Genomic DNA, 25,380 nt, shown 5'->3' with positions numbered 1-25,380 from the left:
AAGAAGAAAATGATTAGGGGAGGAATTTAGTTATAGACGTGCTCAGAAAGATCCGAAACGGAGTTACAACAAATCAAAGTGGAAATAGACGGATAATTGCTGTCGCGTCACCAAGTTTGCTCACCGACTGCTGTATGGGGCGCTATAGCGACCGCGCGTGTGTAGAAACGATGGGATTATAGGACGCCATGGCGATACTTTGTTTTACAGTTAATATTGCCAAGCTCGATCAACCTGGAGCTGAACCAGAATCGCTTGAGGATTCGTTCGAATTGGAAACCCGGGCGAAATCGTAGCGAGATAACTTTCAATCAACGACAATCTCGAAAACGCATTTGCCGGTGAACTGTCGCGTATACATGTAGGTGTCTGTCTAATGGAACTGGCATGATTACATTCGGCTCTCGAACAAAGTTCCATGAATTCTCGAATCTGAAATGGGCACTCCTCGGTGAAAATGTCCTTTGCTTGATAATGAAAAAGTGCAACATTCGAAAACACAATAACGGGTAAATTAGTGAGTTTATTAATAAGTGAGCACTGTTTATACTGTGTGCACCGAGTATTTTCTAATAAAGGGATATTCCAAAAAAATTGACTTGCCACATTTTATGCAATTAGGTCTCTTACAATAATTTTAAATTGTATTGCTTTTTAATGCGTTGACTGCCATGTCACCCATATATGGGTGACGGAAATATTTGTCCCGGTTTTAAAATGAATTTTTACGTTAATATATTCATCATAGCAAAATTGAATTTTTTTCAATTTTTATTTCATTAAATAACTTACTTTGATTTTATGGAATTTTTGAGGTGTCTAGTTTGGCAGTAAAAGTGGTAAACATCTTTTCTAATGTTGCTTTAACATTTAGTAAACCGATCAGCTGATGTCTCACAAAGCGTGCTAACCAATTACTATTGTTCCGATGAATCTTGCTTAAATTTCTGTGGAACGTAATTAACTAGACAATTTTAATTCTTGTTTATTTCCATAATTGCACAGCTACATGTACCTACGTCTTCTGTTATGGTTTGAGTAAGCTTTGTGCACCTAATGATGCTTGTATATAGAGAATTGTTATTGATCTACATATCAAGGACGCTGTCACCCGCATTGCTAGTGCATGACATACGTAAAGGAGTCAATGTCAAATTGATATATACACAGGCTGTCACCGAAAACGTGATGTACCTGAGATTGGTACCAAAGAAGAGTTCATTCTGTCTTTATAAACTGTACCTGCAAAATTTTTATTTTATATACTTATAGACAAACAATAAACAGTGCACATGGAGAAAAATTTGCATTGCACATTCCTCGGGACGTGGCTTAATCTTCCGTGACAGTAGGTGTCGACAATGGTCGAACGACTCGTTTAGATTGTTCGATTACCGAAAGTTCGAATTATCAGGAAACGATGCCGAGCAACTTGAATAGCTTCATGCATCTCAAACAGTTCGTTGACCTCCTCAAATTCAATCGCGCGCAGTTTACTTGATTCGCCCTAAAATTATTCCGCGTGGCCTAGATTATTCAGCGACGAATCGAACGACTCGCTGCGAGACACCTGATTGGGCCTCCGTTTCGTCTTCAATCGGTCAGGTTAGAGGTCAAAACTCAAAGAAAAGCTCAGCTCGCGATTTGAAAATAAAACAAAAGTTTACTCCCTGACGCCAGTGACGGGCGCGGTAGGGGCCCCTCCAACGCCTGCTTCCCCCACCACCTCTCATGCAGCGCGCACCTTCGCCTGGTGTCCGTTCGCAGGTGTGAAAATCCCAAATAGCAAAATAAGTTTGTCCTTCCTTTTAAACAGTACGTGTAATCAGTAATTATTGTTAAATAATTGTTTCTTTTGCTGTACGGAAATTATTAGCAACGGTACTGCACTGTGTACTGTTGACACTCCGCCAAGATAAGCAACTCAACACTTGTAGACGGTACTACGCGACGATGCCATGCTTGTTATCACTGGGAACGTAATAGCAACAATTACTCGGTGTGTTACCGTAGTAGAATATCGCGGAAGTTATGCTAGGGTAGAACAACGTTGCTTATTTCGTACTACAAACAGCAATTTCGTTCGAATTACTGCTCATCTGCCATTTTTGATTTTTTGGCCCTTTCCGAGAAGGGTCGGTTCGACTGCGAAAGAATTTCCGCGATAATTGTATGCAATGAAAAAAACAGCTCGGCTCGAGAGCACGCCACGAGAAAGATTGAAAATCAGGACATACGGTCAATCCCCGAAGGAGATTAGTTCATCAATGTTTCATGAGACGGCCATGTGCCGCGTAATCCACTCTTTAAAATGGAGATCGGAAAAACCGGAACGAAGCGCGGCCATCTTAACCAAGTGCATTCGCCGATTCTCAGATTTCGGATGCAACGAGACACTTTCCTTGAATCGCTTTATTGTAACGAGATCGCGTAAGGTGATCGCATATTGTAACGTGTCTTTTCAAACTCACCGATTTCTATACTCACCGACTATTTCTATAAAATTCTGAATTTGAGGTTTCAATTTGTTGCATTTTTTCAAGAAAAATGGGTCTTCCCACTCGACACGTAGCACGTTATTCGCGGTGGTGGGAAAAAAAAAAAAAAAACGTGAACGCGGTGAATAAAATAGATATTCTTCCGTTTATTCCGTGCCAAGTGGCAATTTCAGAATCAGGACATGAGATTCTTCAAGGAGTATGCAAACAGCTCTCCCACAGACCGAGAATACGTCTCACCTCGAATATTTTCTTTAACAATTCTGTCAAAGATATCCTAGGAATATTAAATCGACGCTCCCTTGGTCGATCTCCATTTTTCTCTTCGCGCACATTTCGCGCGAGACAAATTTCTCAGCCTTGATTGACACGCATTGTTCGCTTCTCTTCAGAAAATGCAAGTACACATTGCTCTATGACACTCCTTTTCTTGGTCGAATTTAATTTGGGTTTTAGTTACATTTTATAAAATTAGTTTTCAAAGAAAATAATTGCTCAATTCGAATTTTACTGCACATTCAGTATTAGTTTATTGGTTTGTTGGTAAAGCCACATGTCTACAGCTAAGTAATCTGAATTAAATTAAAAGTGAAACTCCTGAGAGCGTCTGAAGTCGTTTTGGACGTATTAATTAGTATAGCGTAAGTAGCTCGTGTTCCAATTGTGAGAAACCGATTATTGGACGCATTAACATAGCGAAAGTGAGTGTTAGAGTCAAAGGTACGACTCAATAAGAGGTACGAAGCAATAAGAACAGGGACGAATGTGAAACGCTCGCTGAACCGTAGGACCCGATGCAAATACGAGTTTGCTATTATGCAAATGGTGCTCATTACATTACTACACTATAAAGTGCACTGCATTTAATATAAATGTAAATATTCCATGGAACGAGTCCGTTTAATTAACACATTTTGCCAAGGAAAATAAACTAGAAAAGAATAAAATAGAAAAGCGCGCAAACAAATTATTTGCTATATTATTGACAAAAGTACGACCATTAAATAGAATCTTGTATCAGCCGATGTCTGATTCGACTAAACCGGATGCATCTGCAGTGACATTTAGCCGTTCGGTATTTGCAGTTGCGCGTAAATTCACAATGAGCGAGCCCGACTCGACCGATAAGCTATTATTAATAACAGTATATATTAATAATCTATTAATTAATAATCCGTATCGTAGTTTGCGATCAGATATATTCACGTGTCGGATTATAATAGAATGCCCGTCCATTTATTACTCGGCCCAGCAGATAAAATGTTGGACGTATTATCAGGCATCTTTATTCATGTTTGAGATAGATTACGACTAGCAACTTTACTGAAACACAGCTCAATCGTACGAAACGACAAAATCCGTTCAGAACCTAACTGTAATTTAATAATAATCATGGAAGTCCGAAAAATTCAAATAATAGAGAATTCAAATAATTGAAAAATACTAGAAACAAATGATTTTCCAAATTCGAATAATTCAGTAAAATTCATAGGTCCAAGTGAGCATGCAGCCTCCTTAAGGGGTTATATACAGTCAGGAAGCCCAAAAAGAAGCGATTTTTTAAGAATTTTTCCTGAGAAGACTTGTACATTTTTTAATTTAAAAATGTGTACACATATTATGGTAACTTTTAACTGTATTTTAACATTTTTTATTTGTAAAAATAATAATTTTGAAAGCTGCTATAGCTGATATCCAGGGGCTCCTCTCGCCTTGCGGTGACCACGATATCTCTGGACTGGATCATCTAAAATGAAAAAACCAAACGGATTTCGTTAAAGTAATGTATAATCTTGTAATTAATCGAAGGTTTTTTCTCACCGATGAATATTTCTTTTTTTATAAACAATTTAAGGCCAAAATTTTGGTGAAAAATCGATTCCTTCGATTAATTACAAGATTATGCATTACTTTAACGAAATCCGTTCGGTTTTTTCATTTTAGATGATCCAGTCCAGAGATATCTTGGTCACCGAAAGGCGTCTTTTTTGATAGAAGCTCCTGGTGATCAGCTATAGCAGCTTTCACAATAAAAAATGTTAAAATACAGTTAAAAGTTACCATAATATGTGTACAAATTTTTACATTAACACTAGAACGACCGGAGCAGTCAAAATGACTGGTTCCTAATTTTATCTTTTACAATGACTGAAATTGTAAAAATGTTTTCATCGGAAATTTTTTAATGAACCTCTTCATTCAAGCACATATTACAATAAAAGTTGTATGAAGTCTGAATGGGCACAGTCTCGTCACTGTTACAAAGCAATATACGTCAGTCGCATTTATTGCTCGGTCGTTCTAGTGTTAATAAATGTAAAAGTCTTCTCAGGAAAAATTCTTAAAAAATCGCTTTCTTTGGGCCTCCTGACTGTATATAACCCCTTAACGATACCTTAATGATATCGACAAATGGAAATGCACTAGAGCCGACATTCTCGAAACGAAATAAAAATGAAATAAAAATACCGATTGGAAACCGAAGAAGAACCGAACTAAAAAACGCACTTCTGGAATTATGAGAAATGGTGAGAACGTCGGTGGCACGATGAAACTAGGAGGTTGTTCTCGTCCATATCGACGTGTTCCCATTCAACGTCGAACTTCTGCCTGGGAAACAGAACTCGTTAGTCAATGCTGTTCTTGCCGCTGTTGCGGACGTTCTCTGGGGGAAGAAAAAAGGAAGAAGTATGCCCGGGTTGGTATTCTAATTTAACAGTGAGTCATGCATGCCTCTATAAGGTACGCAGCTTTTCCTAGTGGCGAGCAAAATATGCGCATACATTCGCCGACGAAAAAGCCACGGGAATAATAAGCGTACACGCCACGGGACGCGAATATTCTTCAACTCGAGATCGAATTTCCCCGTCCCACGCCGGTTTTTATCGCGTCAGCCTCAGGTATAGTGACTCCCATTAACATTCGGACACTATTTCAAACGGAAGAATTTTCTAAACACTCGACCGAACGACTTACGACTGGTTGAAATAATTCGACAGAAAGCACCTTTAAAATTTCACAATTTGGCTCCAATTTTTATCTCGAGTTTTTTCTGTTCAATTTTTCATCAGATTTTCCTGTTCTTCATCTTGCGGCCAGTTCAATCAGCCCCGTTCTTTCGTACATTTTGTAACTTTCATTTGCCCCCTGACAACAGGTTGTCAAAAAGTGACGCAGCACAATGTGGACCGTGACTGGAAAGCCGTGCTATTGTTGCGTCCGGACAACTGTTGGCGTTGCGGGTGGACGAAATCAAACGTAATTCCCATTCTAAATATGACGCCCATTGCGGACCGTGGCTGCGGCGGTGCTCCCTTCTTCGAGTTCGTCCCAGCGTTAGACCATTGACCCGGAATAATTACGAGCCGATCTCAAAATCTAATTGGATCCGCATGAATTATCCGCGTACATCAAAGTACTTTGCGATGTAGTGCACGATGGTTTGACACCATGAACAGCCTTATTATATACGCGGCGGGTCTTCGAATAAACAATTGACCGCAGCGCTTATTGCGCGTTTCACTTCCTCATCCACAGCGTATAAACCGATGCGGGGCCAGACAAAATTCGTCTCTCTGTCAATTGTACTTTATTAATTAGAAAAAGAACGGTTTCTGGGGTCGCAGAAACTACCCTTGTAGGGGCTGTTTCGATCTAAAAAAAATTCAAACTTTGCTATGGTTACTTTTAGGATATGGAAACTTCGTGAAATATTACTGCAGAAATCCCTGATTATTGTATGTGTAAACAGAATGAAGTTGAAGTTCTAAGCGCTTCTAATTCAACAGCAAAGTCGAAACTAGCACGGGACAAGCATAAAGTATTAGAGCGACTGAAAAATTTATGATTAGCGGGGTCAGGTGATAATCGAATCGAACCGGAGTATCGGATAACTTCGAGAATAGTGCGGGAACTAATAGAAAATTTATGGGACACAGCGGACAAAGTATGAACGAAAGTTTGCTTCCGGGAATCAGGAGCAACTCGCGTCCTTTCCACTTCATTTGTCCTCGTTAAATTTTCTCGATGACGTACCAGAAAGCGAGGCGCTGCGAAAAATAAGAAAATAAGCGCGAATAAAAAAGGGGAGAACAAAAGCGACCGGAGTGACAGAATGAAGAAAAATGGGAGTACCGGGGGGCCTGTCGAGACGCTGTCTTCAATTTCTCACGGATTATTGGATCGCTACTATGATTCTACTGCCGGGCGGTAGCTTCTTGTAAAATCTGTGATCATTCAAAATTGATTTTGCACGGTAAAACGTTTGATCTGTAACTGCGTTAAAAATCACAACGTTAACGATGCTATAGCAGGCAAATAGAAAATTTAAAATAACTCATCATCATTGGAAAACATTTCTTGAAGCTGTACCTATTAAATACTTGATATCAAATTACTCAAAATACGTAGGATATTTATATTAAAATTCAATTGTGGGACGATCGTTGAATCTTCCGGTGGAATGTGGAAAGAAATCGGATCGGGATGGAATGATATCAAATTACTCAAAATACGTAGGATATTTATATTAAAATTTAATTGTGGGACAATCGTTGAATTTTCCGGCGGAATGTGGAAAGAAATCGGATCGGAATGGAATGATATCAAATTACTCAAAATACGTAGGATATTTATATTAAAATTTAATTGTGGGACAATCGTTGAATTTTCCGGCGGAATGTGGAAAGAAATCGGATCGGAATGGAATGATATCAAATTACTCAAAATACGTAGGATATTTATATTAAAATTCAATTGTGGGACAATCGTTGAATCTTCCGGTGGAATGTGGAAAGAAATCGGATCGGAATGGAATGATATCAAATTACTCAAAATACGTAGGATATTTATATTAAAATTCAATTGTGGGACAATCGTTGAATTTTCCGATGGAATGTGGAAAGAAATCGGATCGGAATGGAATCTTTCAATTTTGTGGAACGAAACGTCGACCAAAGAGTATGCGAAAGTGGCTGTCAAAGAATCGGACGCATGCTCTGATTGGCCGTTACGTCCTCAAATAATTGTCTCGGTGGCGGAAGTAAAATTCTCGGAAAGAAGAGCGGCGGAACTGCAAATAGCTCGGAACGAACGTCAGGCGGAAACGGCCGGATGTCTTTCGTGATTTCTGAATCCTGTGTTTCGTCGGACAGCCATCCTATTCCGTTATCACGGATAGTAAACACGGAGGAATTACGGTCAGCCGCGATACTTGCTCTCGTCTTTTATTCGAAAAGCCGGAGGAACTTTTCTCCCGTCTTCTGTGCAGGCTTCCGTCATTTTTCTTCGTGCCGTGCCATTTTGTTTTCTACGCTGCTTGTTTCACGACAGTCTCTCATGTTTAGCGTGACCTCTCTGTTCGGTGATGACGGTAATCCACGATGAATATGGCATATTTTAGGAATAAAACCAGTATTCAGAACTCGAGTGTGTCTCGTGTGTGTGTGTGTGTGTTCTTTAAAATAATTAGTGTTTAACCCTTCATAACGATTTCGGCAGTTATTGCGAATGAACTCTTGTGTGTTCGAAGAATGAAATATCGCTTCTGGAATTGAATTCCGACAGCTCCGATGGTAGAAGGAAGCATGAAGTGCTGAGCGAGAGGGCATAAGGGCTCGCAATTAATCACGGGCTTCGCGTGTCGTGTGTCATTGCCCGATACTGACAGCAAGAAAACGGCTATCGGAGCTTAACGCGCCGATCTGGAACTGATACGTCAGTTCGTGGCCGGTTCGTGACGAAAAACGCGATTAATATTGCATCAGCTTAAGAGACGTGTTACGTCTTGATTTCTTCGGCCGTGAATCCGAGCCCGTCGTTAGCATGCAATTAGACCGGCGCGGCGTGAATATTTGCATTCACGCATCTATCATCGGGCACCGCTCTCGTTCCGCGGGTTATTTGCACGTGTTACACGTCCGCGTCTGTCACGAATCCGCTGTTAATTTTCCTCCGCATGTTCCTCGGGGACCCTCGCCGTTAATCGGTCCAAAAACGATCCGAATAAATTAACCGGCCGGGAGTCGGTGAAATTTAACCGGGGGAAGATTCATTAGATATCAAGATTAACGTCGCGCCGAATGTAACATTACTATTAACGTAACAATTTTTTAAAGGCTCTAGACGGCTTAAAAAATAGGTAGGTTCTTAGTAAACACATTTTACAGTGCGTCACTAGAAGAATCATGCCAGTGATCGTACAATTTTTAATCACTTTGATATGTTCCCACGCGTTCGCTGTTTTCTCGTAAACGCTTTCTCGCGAAAGATGTGAGCGTTAAATTTTTAATGAAATTCATAAAGTTTTTGCATTCTAGGGTGCGTCGAAATATGCACGCAGCTCAAAATGGAAATGCCGACGAAAATAAAACGATCAGCACGGTTTTTGCATATCGTACTGTGTTACAGAAGGCGTCAATCCATTACATTCAGAAAACTTGAAAATTGATAGCGACTTTATGATTATATTCCCCCCGCAGAGAAATATTAAATAGACAAGCCACTTTGCAATTCAGAACAGACTGGTGTGTAATCCTGCATGCATAATCAATAAGTCAGAGAGAGAGAGAGAGACAGAGAGAGAGAGAGAGAGAAAAAAAAAATTCTAACAGGTAAATTGATTTCTTCACCGTTCATTCAATCGTCATTTTCGTTCGTCTCGGGCAGGGTGAGTATACACGGTCAATGGAAACTATACATTATGATAGCACATTTCCCCGAAAACGACGATTCTTCATCACAGAGTTACAAAAATAAAATTCAGTCGAAAAACAAACGCCAGACCAGCGTCGCCAGATCGAGACTCGTTCCCCCACTCTAACTTCCCCCTCCACCGCCCTATTCCCTACTCTTCCGCCCGGTCACGTGACGCGTTTCGCCACCGTCCTGCATACTCCGATAGTGGCAGAGAGAGGGTAACCATTTCCCCTCGATCCGTGCTCCCTCCCCTCATCTGGCATCCGTGGAGTGTCTTGAATTACACTAATACCGTTGGCGCATTTTGTATTTAAGGTACGATAAAACCACGATAAAAGGTCGGAGATCAACTTTTTGTATTCCGGAAGCTACAGGAGTTCGAAGATCGAGGATTTTTCGATCAGAATTCAGTATTCCTTTAATATTGTGGTACAGCGTATTTTACGGCGGAGAACGGAGCGCACGGGCACCGAGCATAATTGGAATAGCGACGGCAGCGCAGCCGCTTCGCAGCATAATATGGAACAACGATACACGGGGCTAATTGGTCGAGGTAAAAATGCCGGAACCTATCTCAATTTGCGGACGGCCTGATGAGCAAACAACAAAATGGTCGCGGGCGGGTTGAAGGTCCCACGTTAATGCCGTCGATTGACCCAAAAAGCTTCGGGGACGATTGACGCGAGCCGCCGGACCGCCGGGCTCGCGGGAAGTTCCGCTGCTGATGGCTTTTCACTCCGGATGGCTCGTTTCTGTACTTAATGGCCAGTCAGTTCGAACGAAAGCGCCGGGGCTTAATAGCCATTGTTTGAAGCGGTGGGAAGTGAATAATTATCGGTCGTATGCCACCGAAACGCCGCCCGGTACCAATGGTAACCTTCAATACCTTAGTGTCTCCGATTTTCGGCCACGCTAAATGAAAAGGGCTCGCTGCTCCCCGGCTTTCGCAAATTCCCTTTCGAACGCGGGACCGCTCGCAGGGCGTTCGCTCAACGCCCCGGTCCAATGTGGTTCGCTTACGTTTCGCATTAATTAGAAAATAATATGATACAACATTATACATAATGTGGGAAATGTTTGACGGCCATTTTAAAGACGAATTCAGCAGCGTGCAACAACGAATCCTTGTCGCAGATCTGTTAGCGACCTCACGGATAAATATGATCCTTTTGTGTCATCGGAACTTCTCCCCCATAAATTCCGAGATAAGTGCTGGGCGGTCGAACACAGCCTCCTTACCGAGACACACCTACACCTATAACTATACAGGGTGTCCCAGCTAACTTGACCACCTTGAATATCTCGCTTAGTGTTAGTAACAGAAAAAAACGTTATAGGACAATATTAACCTAACCGAAGGGACAATATAGTGATTCGGAAAAAACTTTTTTCAGTCATTATTTTCTAGATATCAAGATCATCAATTTTTTTTAAGTGGAACTATATATTTTTTTTTATTGCGTTCTAATAGTAGGGGTGAAGACCTCTTCAATGACATATTATACAATGACCTCAGTGTGACCTTGAGTATGAAAAATCCAAAAAGGATTATAAGTATTATCAGTGATTAATTTACTACCCTAATTGGTTTGGTTAGGTTAATATTGTCCTATAACGTTTTTTTCTATTACTAACACTAAGCGAGATATTCAAGGTGGTCAAGTTAGCTGGGACACCCTGTATACTTCAGGAAGAATGTTCATATTGTTTCAAAACAGTGCCACATTGTGGATAATTTCTGTCATTTTCAACGTATTTTATTTTATTATTGACAATTTTTCGGAAATTGGCAATTCAACGTAAAGTCACTGTACACGTGACAAACGATAGCCTCCCCAAACTCGAGCAAGCTGTAGAATAAATCATTCGAAGGTTGAGCACTGCATCGTCGTTCAACTATACCGTAGACCAACTATCGAACGGTGCCCTGGTCCATCTTGTCCAAACTTTTCGAATGCTTCATCCGACTTCTAAGTTTCCCACGGCTAGTCTAAACTGTTAACTGCTTGGGTAATTGCTTCTGATTGAAACTATAATGTCACTGTGGTGTTCGCTTCTCTGTTTTCCCCACGAAATAAATTAAAAATTCTTCTAATATAATAATTGTGCCCTGGTCCATCTTGTCCAAACTTTTCGAATGCTTCATCCGACTTCCAAGTTTCCGACGGCTACTCTAAACTGTTAACTACTTCGGTAATTGCTTCTAATTGCAACTATAATGTCACTGTGGTGATCGCTTCTCTGTTGTTCCTAGGAAATAAATTAAAAATTCTTCTAATATAATAATTGTGCCCTGGTCCATCTTGTCCAAACTTTTCGAATGCTTCATCCGACTTCCAAGTTTCCGACGGCTAGTCTAAACTGTTAACTGCTTGGGTAATTGCTTCTGATTGAAACTATAATGTCACTGTGGTGATCGCTTCTCTGTTTTTCCCAAGAAATAAATTAAAAGTTCTTCTAATATAGCGAGTTACCTCGACGACATTTGCTTTGCATACGTCATATTTGCGGGACTGCCCGAGAAAATTCCGGACCTATCTAGACGGCCCTGAACAATAATGGAAACAGTATCGTGTCGCACCTTTATCAAAAAATTCACCCGGCGATGGTCCCCGGGAGGAAGCGAAGGAGCAACCGGAAAAGAAGAAGGAGCCGAGCGGAGAACAAAGAACTGCGGCCGGGGGGCAGGTGGGGAGGCAATTTTGTAATCTGAGCCCTGGCTCTCGGAGCGTGAAATTTTCAAAAACATCCCCCGTATATAGCCACGGGCCACTAACGACTCCCCCGACGGTATCGCCCGCCATCTCGCCGGGTGCATTTTCGCGTAAAATTCCGGAATAATGATACCGCTCGGCCTTTAACAACCGCCACGTTTGTCCGTCCAAGAATTCGCCCGGGCATCGGGCACACAATGTGCCCATAACGAGCGGAGTCCGTTGCCTGTAACACGAAGTTATTTCATTGTGCTCTCGCGAGCCCGCAACCCTCGGCCCGCGGAAAACCCGGAAGACTCCGGGGGAACCCCCGTCCACCCCCCTATCGCCTTTCTTCCCAACCGGGTTGAGAACTCATCCGGATTCAACCGCGGATATTTTTAATGACACTCGCCATCGTTTCCTGTCGCTGGTCCCGTAAAATTATCGCGTCCACGTTGCCGAATAACGACCGGGCTACTCGCACCGTTGGCCAGTTCATGCTCGTTCACTGAAATTATACCGTCGCGTCGTTGGATTAATCCTAATGCGGATCTGCGCTGCTTATGATCCAGGGATCGTCGCGCATTGTTCTTGCGCGATCCTCGACTCTCCGCCCTTGGAATTTCTTTTGGCACCGCCGCGGTGCAAAACACCCAAAACTAAACTGTAGACTGAGCGTGTCTATGCAAAATAAAAATTGTTAATATCTCTTTCTTTTCTGAATGCATACAATCAAAATCGCGGAAAATCTAAATATACAATCTTGCGGTTTTTACGAGGCAAGTGATGACAGTCATTTATAGCGCTCCGTCGCGGTTTAGTGTCCATCAAAATTCTTCGTGTATTTGTATTCGCAGAGATCGCTTTTTATGGTCGCGCGAACGTGTCCGGTTTCAATCAGCATTAAATTGAAAGCATCCTCTGTGCGGTTATGCGGATCTTTGCAATAAAAACGCGCGATTTGTTATACAGCCGACGAACATTTTTCCGAGCGCACGGTTTCATAAGAGATCAGAGGAAGCCAAACATTCGGCGAAAACAAATGTTCCGGTCCATTGATCACTCGAGAAAAATGTTCAATGAATTTGACCTGGATTTTGCCGGTGATTGCGAGCAGAGTGCGTTATCACTTCTGGTTGGATGATATCAATTTCATTTCCCGGGGGGATCACCATGTGCCGTGGAATGCATGGAAACAGTCACTAGTAACATTTATACTTTACGCAGTCGAAGATTCTAAATCGGTTTATTTGCAAAACAGTGTGAAAATTGTCAGCCGAGGAAACTCTATTCCGCCTCAATTTCCATTCCTTTTTTGTTCATCCCGCAGAATTCATTTCGAACCGCTAGACCGCGGATTTTATGCATCTCTGATGTTCACCAATAAATGAAATACTGTATAAAAATAAGTTTCACCGGAGTTTAAAACCGTGTTTCCGCGGTCGCGATAATGTGAATCGCGAAAAACGAAAATAAACGTCTATCAAACTGCTGTTGTTACGTGGAACCATTGTTTGCAATTTTTGCCATACAATGAAATAAACGACGTCCAATCACAAAATGAAAGACCATTTAAGCGGCACAATATTTTTTTCAATCAACAAATAATTCTTTCATTTTACATGTGTCGTACCATCGATATTAGTATAAAGTACGCTATGGTTACGTCGATCCAAAATTGTTGTTCTGTAAATTCCATTTGGTTTACTCCCTAAATAGTCGTGGTCGAAAAGCCACTCGGTTGGAAGCATAAATTACATACATGAATTATTTTCGAATTTTAGGGAAGCCCCAGTAGAATACTGTACAGTCTGCACAAATATGGTGCGACTGAAGGGTGTATCGATGAAGCTTCCCGATTTTTCAACTATAAAATTTGTAATTTGTTATGTGAGAAAATTGCAAGACTCACCGCACGTGTAGACGACCCTCAGGTACGTTCTGCTGTCAGGGGTGCAAGGTTCACCGAACGTCGAACTGTTTGCCACCACCGAGCAACGGCGTTTTCCATGGCACAATGACATCACGGTTTCCGTTGCGTATGGCGCTATGCATGCTGCGAACAAAGGTAATCTATTCATCGTGTCCATTCGAGATGTCGAAAATGGTTTTTCTATTCGCCGCAAAGCGATGTAAAATTACATCTAAAACAGAGAAATTAATTATAGGACAGATTTCTGAAGTATGGAAGTCTAAAGGGTAGAGGGCTGTTTTAACTCAGATTTTCTTAATAGCAATTTGTAAAGCTAGGAACGCTTTCAGATTATTATTTCCGGATACGTTAGAACGTTAGAACTTTGGGCCATTTGGGAAGATTTGTGGAAAAAATTTTCAGCAGTGAGCGAATAAATGGACCTTTTCGCAAGGGGTGATACGGGGGCCAATGGCGTTTCAATGTTTTCGAGGATGTCGTACTCACGAGGATACCGTTCAAATACCGTCGGGAAGGGGTTGATCGTGAGAAGGGGTTGACCCGAAAGAACTAGTAAAAATTCCAACGACCCGGATAGATCGACGCGATTACCGTACGTAAGAGAAAATTTGAGTTGACAGCCGTTTCCGTTCACCTAACGCCGCCACCGTGAATGCACATCACGAAATCAGATAGAAACGCGTAAAATTTGCACGAATTATGTCAGGATATTTTTGATTCGATGCAATTGTAATTATATACAGTGCCTACGTGACTGCACGACAAAACATTTCACTGAAATCTCGTTTTATCTCAGTGTCGTATATATTCGACCGAGAACGATTCTACGTGTAAAACATGCGACATACGATTTTAAATTTAAAACTTTATCCTTGGGCGAATTCAATTTAAAATGTTAGCTAATTAAAAATTTCAAGGTAAATGCGGGTTTAATTTTTGCGAGAATGAAGCCTCAAACAAGAGAACCTTATTATACATTTTAAACTTGTTCTCGAATATACTCCCCTATCAACTATACCACTTCCGCTTATTCGGGAGTTGCACAGCCGAGTGCACGAGTACTCGACAAATATTCAAACATGATTCCCTCGAAAACGAACTCTCGAATGAAAGAATTTCATTGTGCGCATTCCCTACCTGTTTTTTTCATTCGCGTGGAATTATTCTCTCGCGGAAAATATATTAATTCTTTTGCAGGTTGCAAACCCTAATCAAAATATATCATAGTTTACTCGGAGACTTCATGATACAAAATTAATTTTTAAATCTCGTTAAAGAATAGTGTCCACCATATATATGACCGACTTAACGGTCAACGTGTTAGAGAGAGTATCGATTTTATAGGAACGGGAGCACTTCGAGCCATTTGTTTTTAACAGAAAGTTATAAGATTTAAAAGAAAAAAAAAACTATTAAAATTGACTTACTTTCTTCCTTGACGCCACGTGGCTGCGGACACTGAAGCGATTCGTGTTCCGTTCTGCCGAACGACGCGCTGAAAATGGCGACCCTTTGTCCGGGATAGCAGAGAAGATTGATCACGTCGTCCTCGCAAGCAACCTTACTCCTGAACTCATCTGGAACAAGGTGAAAAAAATCAGGCATACGTTAGCTGTTAGAATGCGCACCTGTGAATTTTTTCAGAATTTTCAGCTTCGAAACCGAATTTTCAAAAATGGAAAAACATTTGAAATGCCAATTTCTCGTAGAATTTATTAAATATTAAACATAAATTTATACAGTTTTAGCATCTTGTTATGCTTGTTGACACATTTTTCAAAGTGAGGGTACCTAGTTAAAAAAAATCAGAAACCGTTAATTACACTGTCCAACACCAAAAAAATTTTGCAATACCTGTTGGGTGATTCTTATACACTTTGTCGCCCTAAAACCAAATCTGAAAGTAGAATTGCTCCATCACGCAACGTTTTCGAAAAATTTTGGTTTTTGTAAAAATGCCCGATTTTGATACGAAACGACGTGTTACGCAAAAACTAAATACGCGAGAAAGTTCAAATTTGAGTCAAGAGATAGAGGGGACTCTCCTCTACATATTCATATAGTCAATTATATTTTTATGTACTTCCTAATAGTTGTAAATGGTTGTTAAAGTTTGAAAATGTGCCGACGCGGGTACTTTGTACGCTCTATTTTTGTATTTATGTGAAAAATCCTTTATCTAGCAGGAATTTACTACACAGGAATGCATTCTACAGACATTTCTGGTAAAGAAACCATTCACGAAAAGTATTTGGTTCCCTTAATGTACGAGAAGGATCAGAAAATGTTAATTGACAGCGTGTGCGCGACGCGTTCGCGCCAGACGGCCATTGCAGCCTTTTCGCGACTCGCCAGGGCCGTCGCTATGCATAGTCGACGTTGGTACCACTCAAGTATGTCTTTGCTTACTATGCTTAATTAAATACATTTTTTTTTTGTCTTTTTGGGTGCCAATCATTACAAAAGATTATAAAAATACGAGTTATATTCACATTTCATTGTGGAAATGCTTAATAAAGAAAATTGACCGCAGCAATGCGGTGACTGGAAAATTTTATTTTCAGTAATTGTTGTCTTATCTTTATAATTGTAATACCAATGGACATTCAAGATTCTTCCGATTAAAATAAGTCCAAACACTATGTAAATGGGACTATTTTTATCGATTTTATTGATCGAAGTACATAATTAAGACATAGATCGCTCTATATTAAATCGATAAAATCTCGCGGAAGTGTATAAATCAGCCGGACTGTTTTTGTTATATTCATGACGAAATTATTTTAAAATCAAAACAAGGAATACAGTTCCAGCATTAATCTTTCATCAAGATATTTCAACAATGGAAAAACGTTACAAAGGAAAAGACTTATGTGCGGATGCTTGCTGATTACTGCTGGACACTTATCATTGAAAATCGGGATACCAGGAACAAACGTCAAGCAAGGCGGAAACATTTTTAATTTGTTTACATCAGAAATAGGTAAGTTTTTGTATTCAATTTTCTTTATTAAGCATTTCCACAATGAAATGTGAATATAACTCGTATTTTTATAATCTTTTGTAATGATTGGCACCCAAAAAGACAAAAAAAAATGTATTTAATTAAGCATAGTAAGCAAAGACATACTTGAGTGGTACCAACGTCGACTATGCATAGCGACGGCCCTGGCGAGTCGCGAAAAGGCTGCAATGGCCGTCTGGCGCGAACGCGTCGCGCACACGCTGTCAATTAACATTTTCTGATCCTTCTCGTACATTAAGGGAACCAAATACTTTTCGTGAATGGTTTCTTTACCAGAAATGTCTGTAGAATGCATTCCTGTATAGTAAATTCCTGCTAGATAAAGGATTTTTCACATAAATACAAAAATAGAGCGTACAAAGTACCCGCGTCGGCACATTTTCAAACTTTAACAACCATTTACAACTATTAGGAAGTACATAAAAATATAATTGACTATATGAATATGTAGAGGAGAGTCCCCTCTATCTCTTGACTCAAATTTGAACTTTCTCGCGTATTTAGTTTTTGCGTAACACGTCGTTTCGTATCAAAATCGGGCATTTTTACAAAAACCAAAATTTCTCGAAAACGTTGCGTGATGGAGCAATTCTACTTTCAGATTCGGTTTTAGGATGACAAAGTGTATAAGAATCGCCCAACAGGTATTGCAAAACTCGAAAAAAGTTTAATTTTGTTGGACAGTGTTATCGAGCGCCCTCTGGCAGAAATCGGGTTAATCTTGGAGGTTACATGCACAGAATTATTTTGATTTTAAGGAAATGAGCAACGTTAATATTTACAAAGAAATGGAGGTGGTTAAGAAGGGGGTTAATGGGGTTAATTCCAGTCAATGATTTCACGGTGCACGAAATCTAAAACAAACGCGAGCAGAGCACGTTTCGTGCGAATGTGTTCCTCGGAGTAAAACCTACGTGGTCTCGTTACAGTTCACGGTGCCCAGGAGTTTCAACGAACCCAACCGAATCGGGCGTCCCTTCCAGATGCCGATAATACGTTTTTGCAATCGCGGACACCGGTGTCTTCGCATCGCGATTCTTGCCGCAAACCGTGACCGCGGCATTCCTCGAATTTTCACCTGTTCTTGCGCGAGGTCGACGCACGAGTTACACATTCAACTAAATTCCCCCACGAAATACAGGTTCGGAACGGTATCAGGAACTTTCCAGGACGTCATTCTACCTCCGGATTAAATTTATCGCGCATCGTGTTTCGTAAATGCACAGCTTCGAATACTACACTAGCGAGAGTTCATTCGATTGCAGATTTTACGCGCTCACATTCTTTGCGGGCAACAAAGCCGTGGAAAAAAAGCCTTATCAACATACAAACTACTTTTTTTTTCTGTTATTCACTTCCCAACAATAGATCCACAGAATCCCTTGAAATGACGGGTTCCAGATTTATCGAATTCACGATTGTTAAAAATTGCTAAGAAAGAATCTGATATGGCCGAAGCCAGAAAATAACGAAAGTTTTGTTACAATATTTCTTTTATTTTTAGGAATAAAACTGAGTAACTACATTTTTGTTATTTTTGTGATTTGTAGTTCTAGCTGTCAATAAATTAAGTTTTAATAGATTTTTCTTTTTTTTTTGTGAAATTGGTTTATTCCTTAGTTTTATTCCAAAATTTACTTCGGAATCACCGAGTCGCTACAGAAAATAATAATTGCACTAACTTCGGCTAACTATTGTACGCATCGAGGATCGTCAAACCCCCGAATAATAAGGAAGATAAATAGCTTGTATAATCTGGAGAAATGGGGCCACCATTCGGTGCGGATTTTCGATAAACTGTGTAATTGAATCGTAAATAAGATGGTTATCTCGGCCGCTCGAAATGCAAAACGTTTTCCTGCACGGTAGTGTTTGACAAAACTCTGCGTTCTGCATACTGATCGTTAGTTACGTATTCTGAGCACATCTGCTACTGGCCACTGTATCGAGATTACGATAAGAGTCCATAAATTTTCAATACAAATCATGCAGAAGCTATGTACGTCCATTAATTATCGTGTCAAAAATCTGTCGCGGACAAACATTTCCAGCTACTAATCATCGCCAACGAGGGGCTACAGTGAATTCTCGATATATGTCAACAAGACGGGTCTTGTCAGCGACATGTATCGTCCAGGAGACGAACCCGAGCCGTGTTATGTTTTCCGAGGCCTCTGAAGCTTCGGGGTATAGCCCGCGGTAGTGGTGATAACTCCGCGACGTTTATCGTCTATGCCTTCGCGACATATATAGAGAAATCACTGTATACGGTACCCATAAACTCTCGGCTCACTGTGGAACAATTTCAAGGCGAATAGGTCCCCTTATATCGAAAGAAAACTGTACACCGCTGACAGAATTCTGTTTGAATTATCTAATAATAATTAACCGTTTGAGTCCCAAGCAGCGCGACCGCGCTGCTGAGATTTTGTGTCGAAAAGTCCGAGTACAGTCACTGACTGTCGAAGTAGCGCGCTCAACTTTACTGACGCACTTACATCACATAGCTGCTTTTTTAAATGTAAATAATACAATTAACCCTTAGCACTCGAATGGCGACTGCAAGGCGCCGCTGAAAATTGCTGTATCATTATTCAAAATATTTTTTACCTTATTAAGTTTGTTTGTATTTAATAAATTACTAAACACTTCAGTATTGTACGGGTAAATTGCACCATTTTCGTATGTATAACATGAAAAAGAATATACAGGGTGAGTCACCTAACGTTTGCACCTCAAATATCTTTGTTGTTTCTAAAGATACGTAAAATATGGTAAGGACAAAGTTGAATGGTACAATGGGGCTGACGCGATGCCATAAAAAATTTTGTTTTTATGTCATATTTTTAGAGATATCAAGGTCACCTTGATATTTTTAAATGGAACCACCCTTTTTTAAACGCCTACAATGATAGTCCCTTTCATTAGGAATGCAGTGACTATATTATTCCAAGGTCATTCAAGGTCAAGGACAGAAAAAACGTATGAAACTAAAATATGGAAGCAGAATACCTGTATTTTATAAATGTATAATTGAGCCATGATTAGTGAATGTTGCCTCGTCCGTAAACAAGACATTAGAAAAAAATGAATGATTTTGAAGCAATCCTCATTGACAAAAGTTAATTCTATTTTGAAAATCATTCCCGTGCAATTCTTGATGGAGCGACATGTGGAACGGATGAAATTTATGTCGGGTCAGAATTCGTATTACGCTACTTTGACTTATGCCTGCTTTACGGGAAATTTTTCTCGTACTCACGTGAGGATCGACAGCTATAGCTGCCAAAATATTAATTTCATTGTCTTCATTAGTCGTGGGATTCTTCCGTTTATGCTGTCTTGCATGTACACTTCCAGTACTTCGAAACAACCTGTACGTATTAATGAAAGTCTGTCTACAAGGAGTATTTCGCTCGGGGTACCTTTCTTCATAAAGTAATCGGGTCCGCACTGCATTTTGTCGACATTCACAGTAAACCGTGATCATATCACACTTTTCAGTCATTGAATAAGACGGAATCGCATTTGGAAACATACTGATAGTAAATAAGAATGCTGAATAACAATAACATTGAAGGACCTTAGTATGTTTACTTTAACTACGACCATACTATGTTTACTATTTACTACAAATCTCAATCGTGATAAACGTATTCTGCTTTCATATTCTAAATCTTATACGTTTTCTCTGTCTGTGACCTTGAATGACCTTGGAGTAATTATTGTCACTGAATTCCTAATGAAACGGACTATCATTGTAGGTGTTTAAAAAAGGGTGGTTCCATTTAAAAAATTGAAGGTCACCTTGATATCTCTAAAAAATGACATAAAAACAAAATTTTTTTTGGCATCGTGTCAGCCCCATTGTACCATTCCATAGTACCGTTGGAACTTTGTCCTTACCATATTTTACGTATCTTTAGAAACAACAAAGATATTTGAGGTGCAAACGTTAGGTGACTCACCCTGTATAGAAGGGAAATATTCTAGGTCGAAAGAAATGTTTCGTTTCGGACATAAATAGCTTCGAGTGCAAAGGGTTAAACATTTTGTATTTCATCGATATCACGCCGCTTAGGCCTCTTCGCAATCGATAAAGACTATCTCGCGAGACCCCCGGGACTCAAACGGTTAATTTAAAACAAAATGCCTGTGTCTAGGATGGGTTCAACGTTTTTGGAACACTCTATACACAGTCGTTGTTTACGGGGGGGGGGACGGTTTTCTCGCGGGTCATTGTCTGCCGCAACCGCGTCCTTTCAACTTCGACCGCGCTGGCCCTTTTTACGTGATACAAACCGCCCTCGTCGACGCGCCTCGTAAGTCACCAAGTGCACTTATACTCGAGACAAAGTGTTATGTCTTCCTTTATTGAGTTGCCGATTTACGGCAGCTTCTCGTTCGCGGGCATTTCGAAACTTCCACCGTGGCCCACGGCAACGCCCCAGAACGGTTTCAAGAAAAATTACCGGGCCGAACGACTTCTCGTGTGTTCCCTTAGGGAGACTGTTCCGAGATATTGAGACGTTCGAGGGGGTCGGTGCGAGGGACGGCTTCGCGACCAAGTTTCGCGTAGTCGTTAATTTCTGTTTACCGAGACGCCGAATTGTAATTGGAACGGTTAAGCAAACAGAAATTACAGGAATCGATCGGATTCCCGCGGAAACTTCGTTAATTACTAAGGAAAATTCAGACGCGACACCATAATTTGATGTGTACTCGTTTCCCTGATTAATTCCCGTTACAGTCCATCGAAACTTTTACTTGCGTTTTTGGAAACAACGACATTGCGAGTTCGAAACGCGGACGAGTTACCTGCGTTACATACAGTGATTTCTCTATATATGTCGCCGAGACCTGGATGATAAACGTCGGGGTATACCCCGTGACGGGCCACGGAGCTCGAGAGGCCTCGGTAGACATAATACGGCTCGGGTATGTCTCCTGGACGATACATGTCACTGGCAAGACCCGTTCTGTTGACATACAGGGTGTCCCAGCTAAGCTGACCACCTTGAATATCTTGCTTAGTGTCAGTAATAGAAAGAAAACGTTATAGGATAATATTAACCTAACCAAAGGGGAAATATAATGATTCGGAAAAAACTTTGTTCAAGGTCATTTTTTTCTAGATATCAATGTCATCGGTTGTTTTTATTGGAACTATATATTTTTTTTCGCGTTGTAACAGTAGAGGTGAAGACCTTTTCAATGACATATTATAGAATGACCTTCGTGTGACCTTGGGTATGAAAAATCCAAAAAGGATTATAGGTATTATCAGTGATTAATTTACTACCCTAATTGGTTTGGTGTTAATGGTACACTAAATGGTAACAAATATGCCAATTTCTTAACTGAAGATTTGCCTCACCTATTGGAAGAAATACCATTATCTCGAAGGATCGAGATGTGGTATCAGCATGACGGACGTCCGGCACATAACTCAAGAGTAGCACGTCAAATATTAGACGAAAAGTTTCCTCAACGTTGGATTGGGCGAGGCGCAAACGTTTTATAGGATCCGTGGTCTTTGATTTCTTTTTATGGGGAACACTTAAGAGTATTGTTTATGAACATGTTCCAACAACAGCCGAAGATATGAAGATGCGTATTAGAACTGCATGCTCCAATATTAGCAATAAAACTATTAGAAGAGCCAAAGAATCATTTATTTTCCGTATACAACAACGTATTGCAAACAATGGTCATGATTTCGAACATTTATTGAAATAGAGTAGTTCAATCAAACCAATTAGTGTAGTAAATGTTTTTTCGATTTTTCATACCCAAGGTCACACGAAGGTCATTGTATAATATGTCATTGAAGAGGTCTTCATCCCTACTATTACATCGCGATAAAAAAAAAATATATAGTTCCACTTAAAAAAAAATTGATGACCTTGAAAAAAGTTTTTTCCGAATCACTATATTGCTCCTTCGGTTAGGTTAATATTATCCTATAACGTTTTTTTCTATTACTAACACTAAGCGAGATATTCAAGGTGGTAAAGTTAGCTGGGACACCCTGTATATCGAGAATTCCAGAAAGTTATAGATTAGAAAATGTGTTTCTCGAGCTAAAATATCCCCAATATTTTCGGCTGTGTCTTGAATGTTGACATATCGCTCGGATGTTTGACAAATGAAACAGGATATTTTTATGAAGATGTATACGCGTGTAACACGTAATGTGTACGTACTTGTCTAACGCGAACCGGTGTGTGTTACGACTAAAAAAATTCAGCAACAATATGTTTTCCACGCGCGTTCGTCGAGGCTGTGAAGTCGATCACGAAATTCCGCTGAAAGAAAGTAGCGATTGCGGAAGGAACGCGACGGGACGAAATGCAGAGGGGTTTCGGGAGGCGTTTGACAATGCTAAAGCGAACGGTCGAGCCGTGTAGCAACGAGGCTCATCAAAGCCAGGAGTGTCAATGGCTCGTGAAATTCCGCAGGAAGGCGGAACCGCCATCGGGAAGTTCCTTATCGAGCAATGCTTCGAGCGAGACGTCCAGTCTGAAGCTTTAATTGGCAAGAAGATCTCTCTCTCTCTCTCTTTCGAGAGAGAGAGAGAGAGAGAGAGAAAAAAGGCGCAGCGAAACGGGGGTATAAGAGGTAATTCTCTCGACGCCAAGCACGCTCGACCACTCGAAGCGACAATGGACCCGGGGCTCTCGGAGCTTTTCCAGCAGACGGCGGCTGCTGCCTCTTCGATTGACCCACTTTCGATGGAATCTTCAGTTTTCGCGTACGTTTCGCCCGGGAACGTCTATAACCGGCATTCCCTTGTCGGCAACCGGCGGAACACGAACGAAACACAGACGGATGATGGAATACGTGCGTGTAACCCTTTTTAGTTGATACGATTCCACGGGACGCCTTTTATGTGCCAGATTGCTTGTTACCAACTACTGTTTCCACCAACGCGTTCCATAAAATGGCATCGTCTCCCGATAACTATGTATACCTATACGCTTTTTGCAGTTTGCCTGACTGTGCCGCCGCTCGTTGCTGTCTCTCTGTTGCTGGCTCTGTTGCTATACTTGCGAAACGGGGCGGGTCCCTTCGGCGTCGAAACTTTACGTTAACGATTGCTCGCTTTGTTGCCCGGAAATGCATAGAACGCACACTCGCAACAAAATCGTTCCACCCGAGAAGCAATTGCGTGTTTCAATAATAAACAGATCCATAATTTTGATATTGTATTCTTAATAATGTCGAAATTATGCGGACATTATTCCCTGGACGAACTACGGTAAACAAGTTAGTTATATAAATTTTTTATGCTTGTGCACGTTTCTCGTACAAGTATGAGCACCGGTACAACGCTGCAGAAACTACCGATATAGAAACAAAGCTTTGCTGGAGAACAATACCACGAATAAGAGGAAAAAATACTGCGTTGGTTTCCAAAATACCGTTCTCGAGATTTCTCTTTGCTAGAACTGCGTGCTACACCCGACATGTCGGTGAATAACAATGTGGAAAGAATTATAAAAAAATAAACTTGGCTGACTATAACCGAAATTTTGGGTCACTATGAAATGCTTCGAGAATTTGTTCACGTTGGAGGCCTCTCGAGATTCGCGGCCCCTCGCGGGGTATACCCCGCGGTAGTGGGGATGATTCCGCGACGTTTATCACCCAGGCCTTGGCGACATATATAAAGAAATCACTGTACTCCTCTTTTTTTTCTGTCATTCGATTAGGTATCTGTCTTTGATAGTTTGACGTTGGTCCGGTGCTGTCAAATGAGGGACTAGTGTTAAAGACAAGGAGCAGGAATTTGGATTTTTTTAGAAGGAGTAGTTTTGAACAATTTTGAACAGAACGAGATCAGAGTTCAGGGAGGAATAAAGGAGGTGCAGGGTGCCACAGTAATCCGGAGCGCAATGCATCAACGCGACGATTACATATTATACGTGTCACGTTGTGTCAAAGCCAGCCGACACCTCTCGTGTCGGCCGCAAATTCATTCGACAACGCACGTGCCACTTATTGCGCCGTCATGTGATAAGCCAATCATGTTTCGTCCAACTGATATTCATTTTTCTTTTAAACGAGGCACTTGAATATTCGACCGTCTCGCGTCTTCCCGTATTCCCGGCAACGAAATGCGCAGAACGTGAACATACATAGCCTGCGAACCTTCGCGAAAACATAATTCCACGCGAATCGTCTCCGAGCCAAAATAAGACTTAAATTTCCTTCGCGTTTCGAAAAATATTAGTCTACTTTACTGACGCTTACGTACGCGTAACCTTTAAACTACAGATCTCCTAGGATTAAAACTCGGATTTTCGGCACTTCCTCGCCAAAAACTGCAGGATCACATAAAGGAAAGATAAAAATCTCTGGTTTCGCGAAGCAAAGTTTAGCCGACACATAATAAATGTGCAAAAATAGTACGAGTTACCGATATTCGTTTACATCTTTTTTGCATTAACTAATTTCTGCAACGAAGAGGAACTGGGCGGTAAAACGTTGACAAAAAACCGAACGTGCTCCATTTTTCCCAGAGCATTC

The 25,380-nt window shown here is 40.8% G+C and overlaps 1 protein-coding gene across 3 annotated transcripts in view; it reads right to left on the bottom strand.

Annotated features, from left to right (window-relative positions):
- LOC143362102 (uncharacterized) overlaps positions 1-25,380 on the bottom strand; it is a 333,420-nt gene that overhangs the window by 56,777 nt on the left and 251,263 nt on the right. For all 3 annotated transcript variants that reach the window (XM_076801952.1, XM_076801951.1, XM_076801953.1), the window contains exons 4-5: positions 15,251-15,400; positions 13,803-13,946 (exon numbers count right to left, since the gene is read on the bottom strand). In XM_076801952.1, the coding sequence (XP_076658067.1) occupies positions 13,803-13,946; positions 15,251-15,400 (294 nt within the window). The remainder of the gene's footprint in view (positions 1-13,802; positions 13,947-15,250; positions 15,401-25,380) is intronic.

Source organism: Halictus rubicundus, chromosome 16 (assembly GCF_050948215.1).
Source record: "Halictus rubicundus isolate RS-2024b chromosome 16, iyHalRubi1_principal, whole genome shotgun sequence".
In the NCBI taxonomy this organism is placed as follows: domain Eukaryota; kingdom Metazoa; phylum Arthropoda; class Insecta; order Hymenoptera; family Halictidae; genus Halictus; species Halictus rubicundus.
Note: the sequence above shows the minus strand (reverse complement) of the source record. Positions and strands in the feature narration are given on the sequence as shown.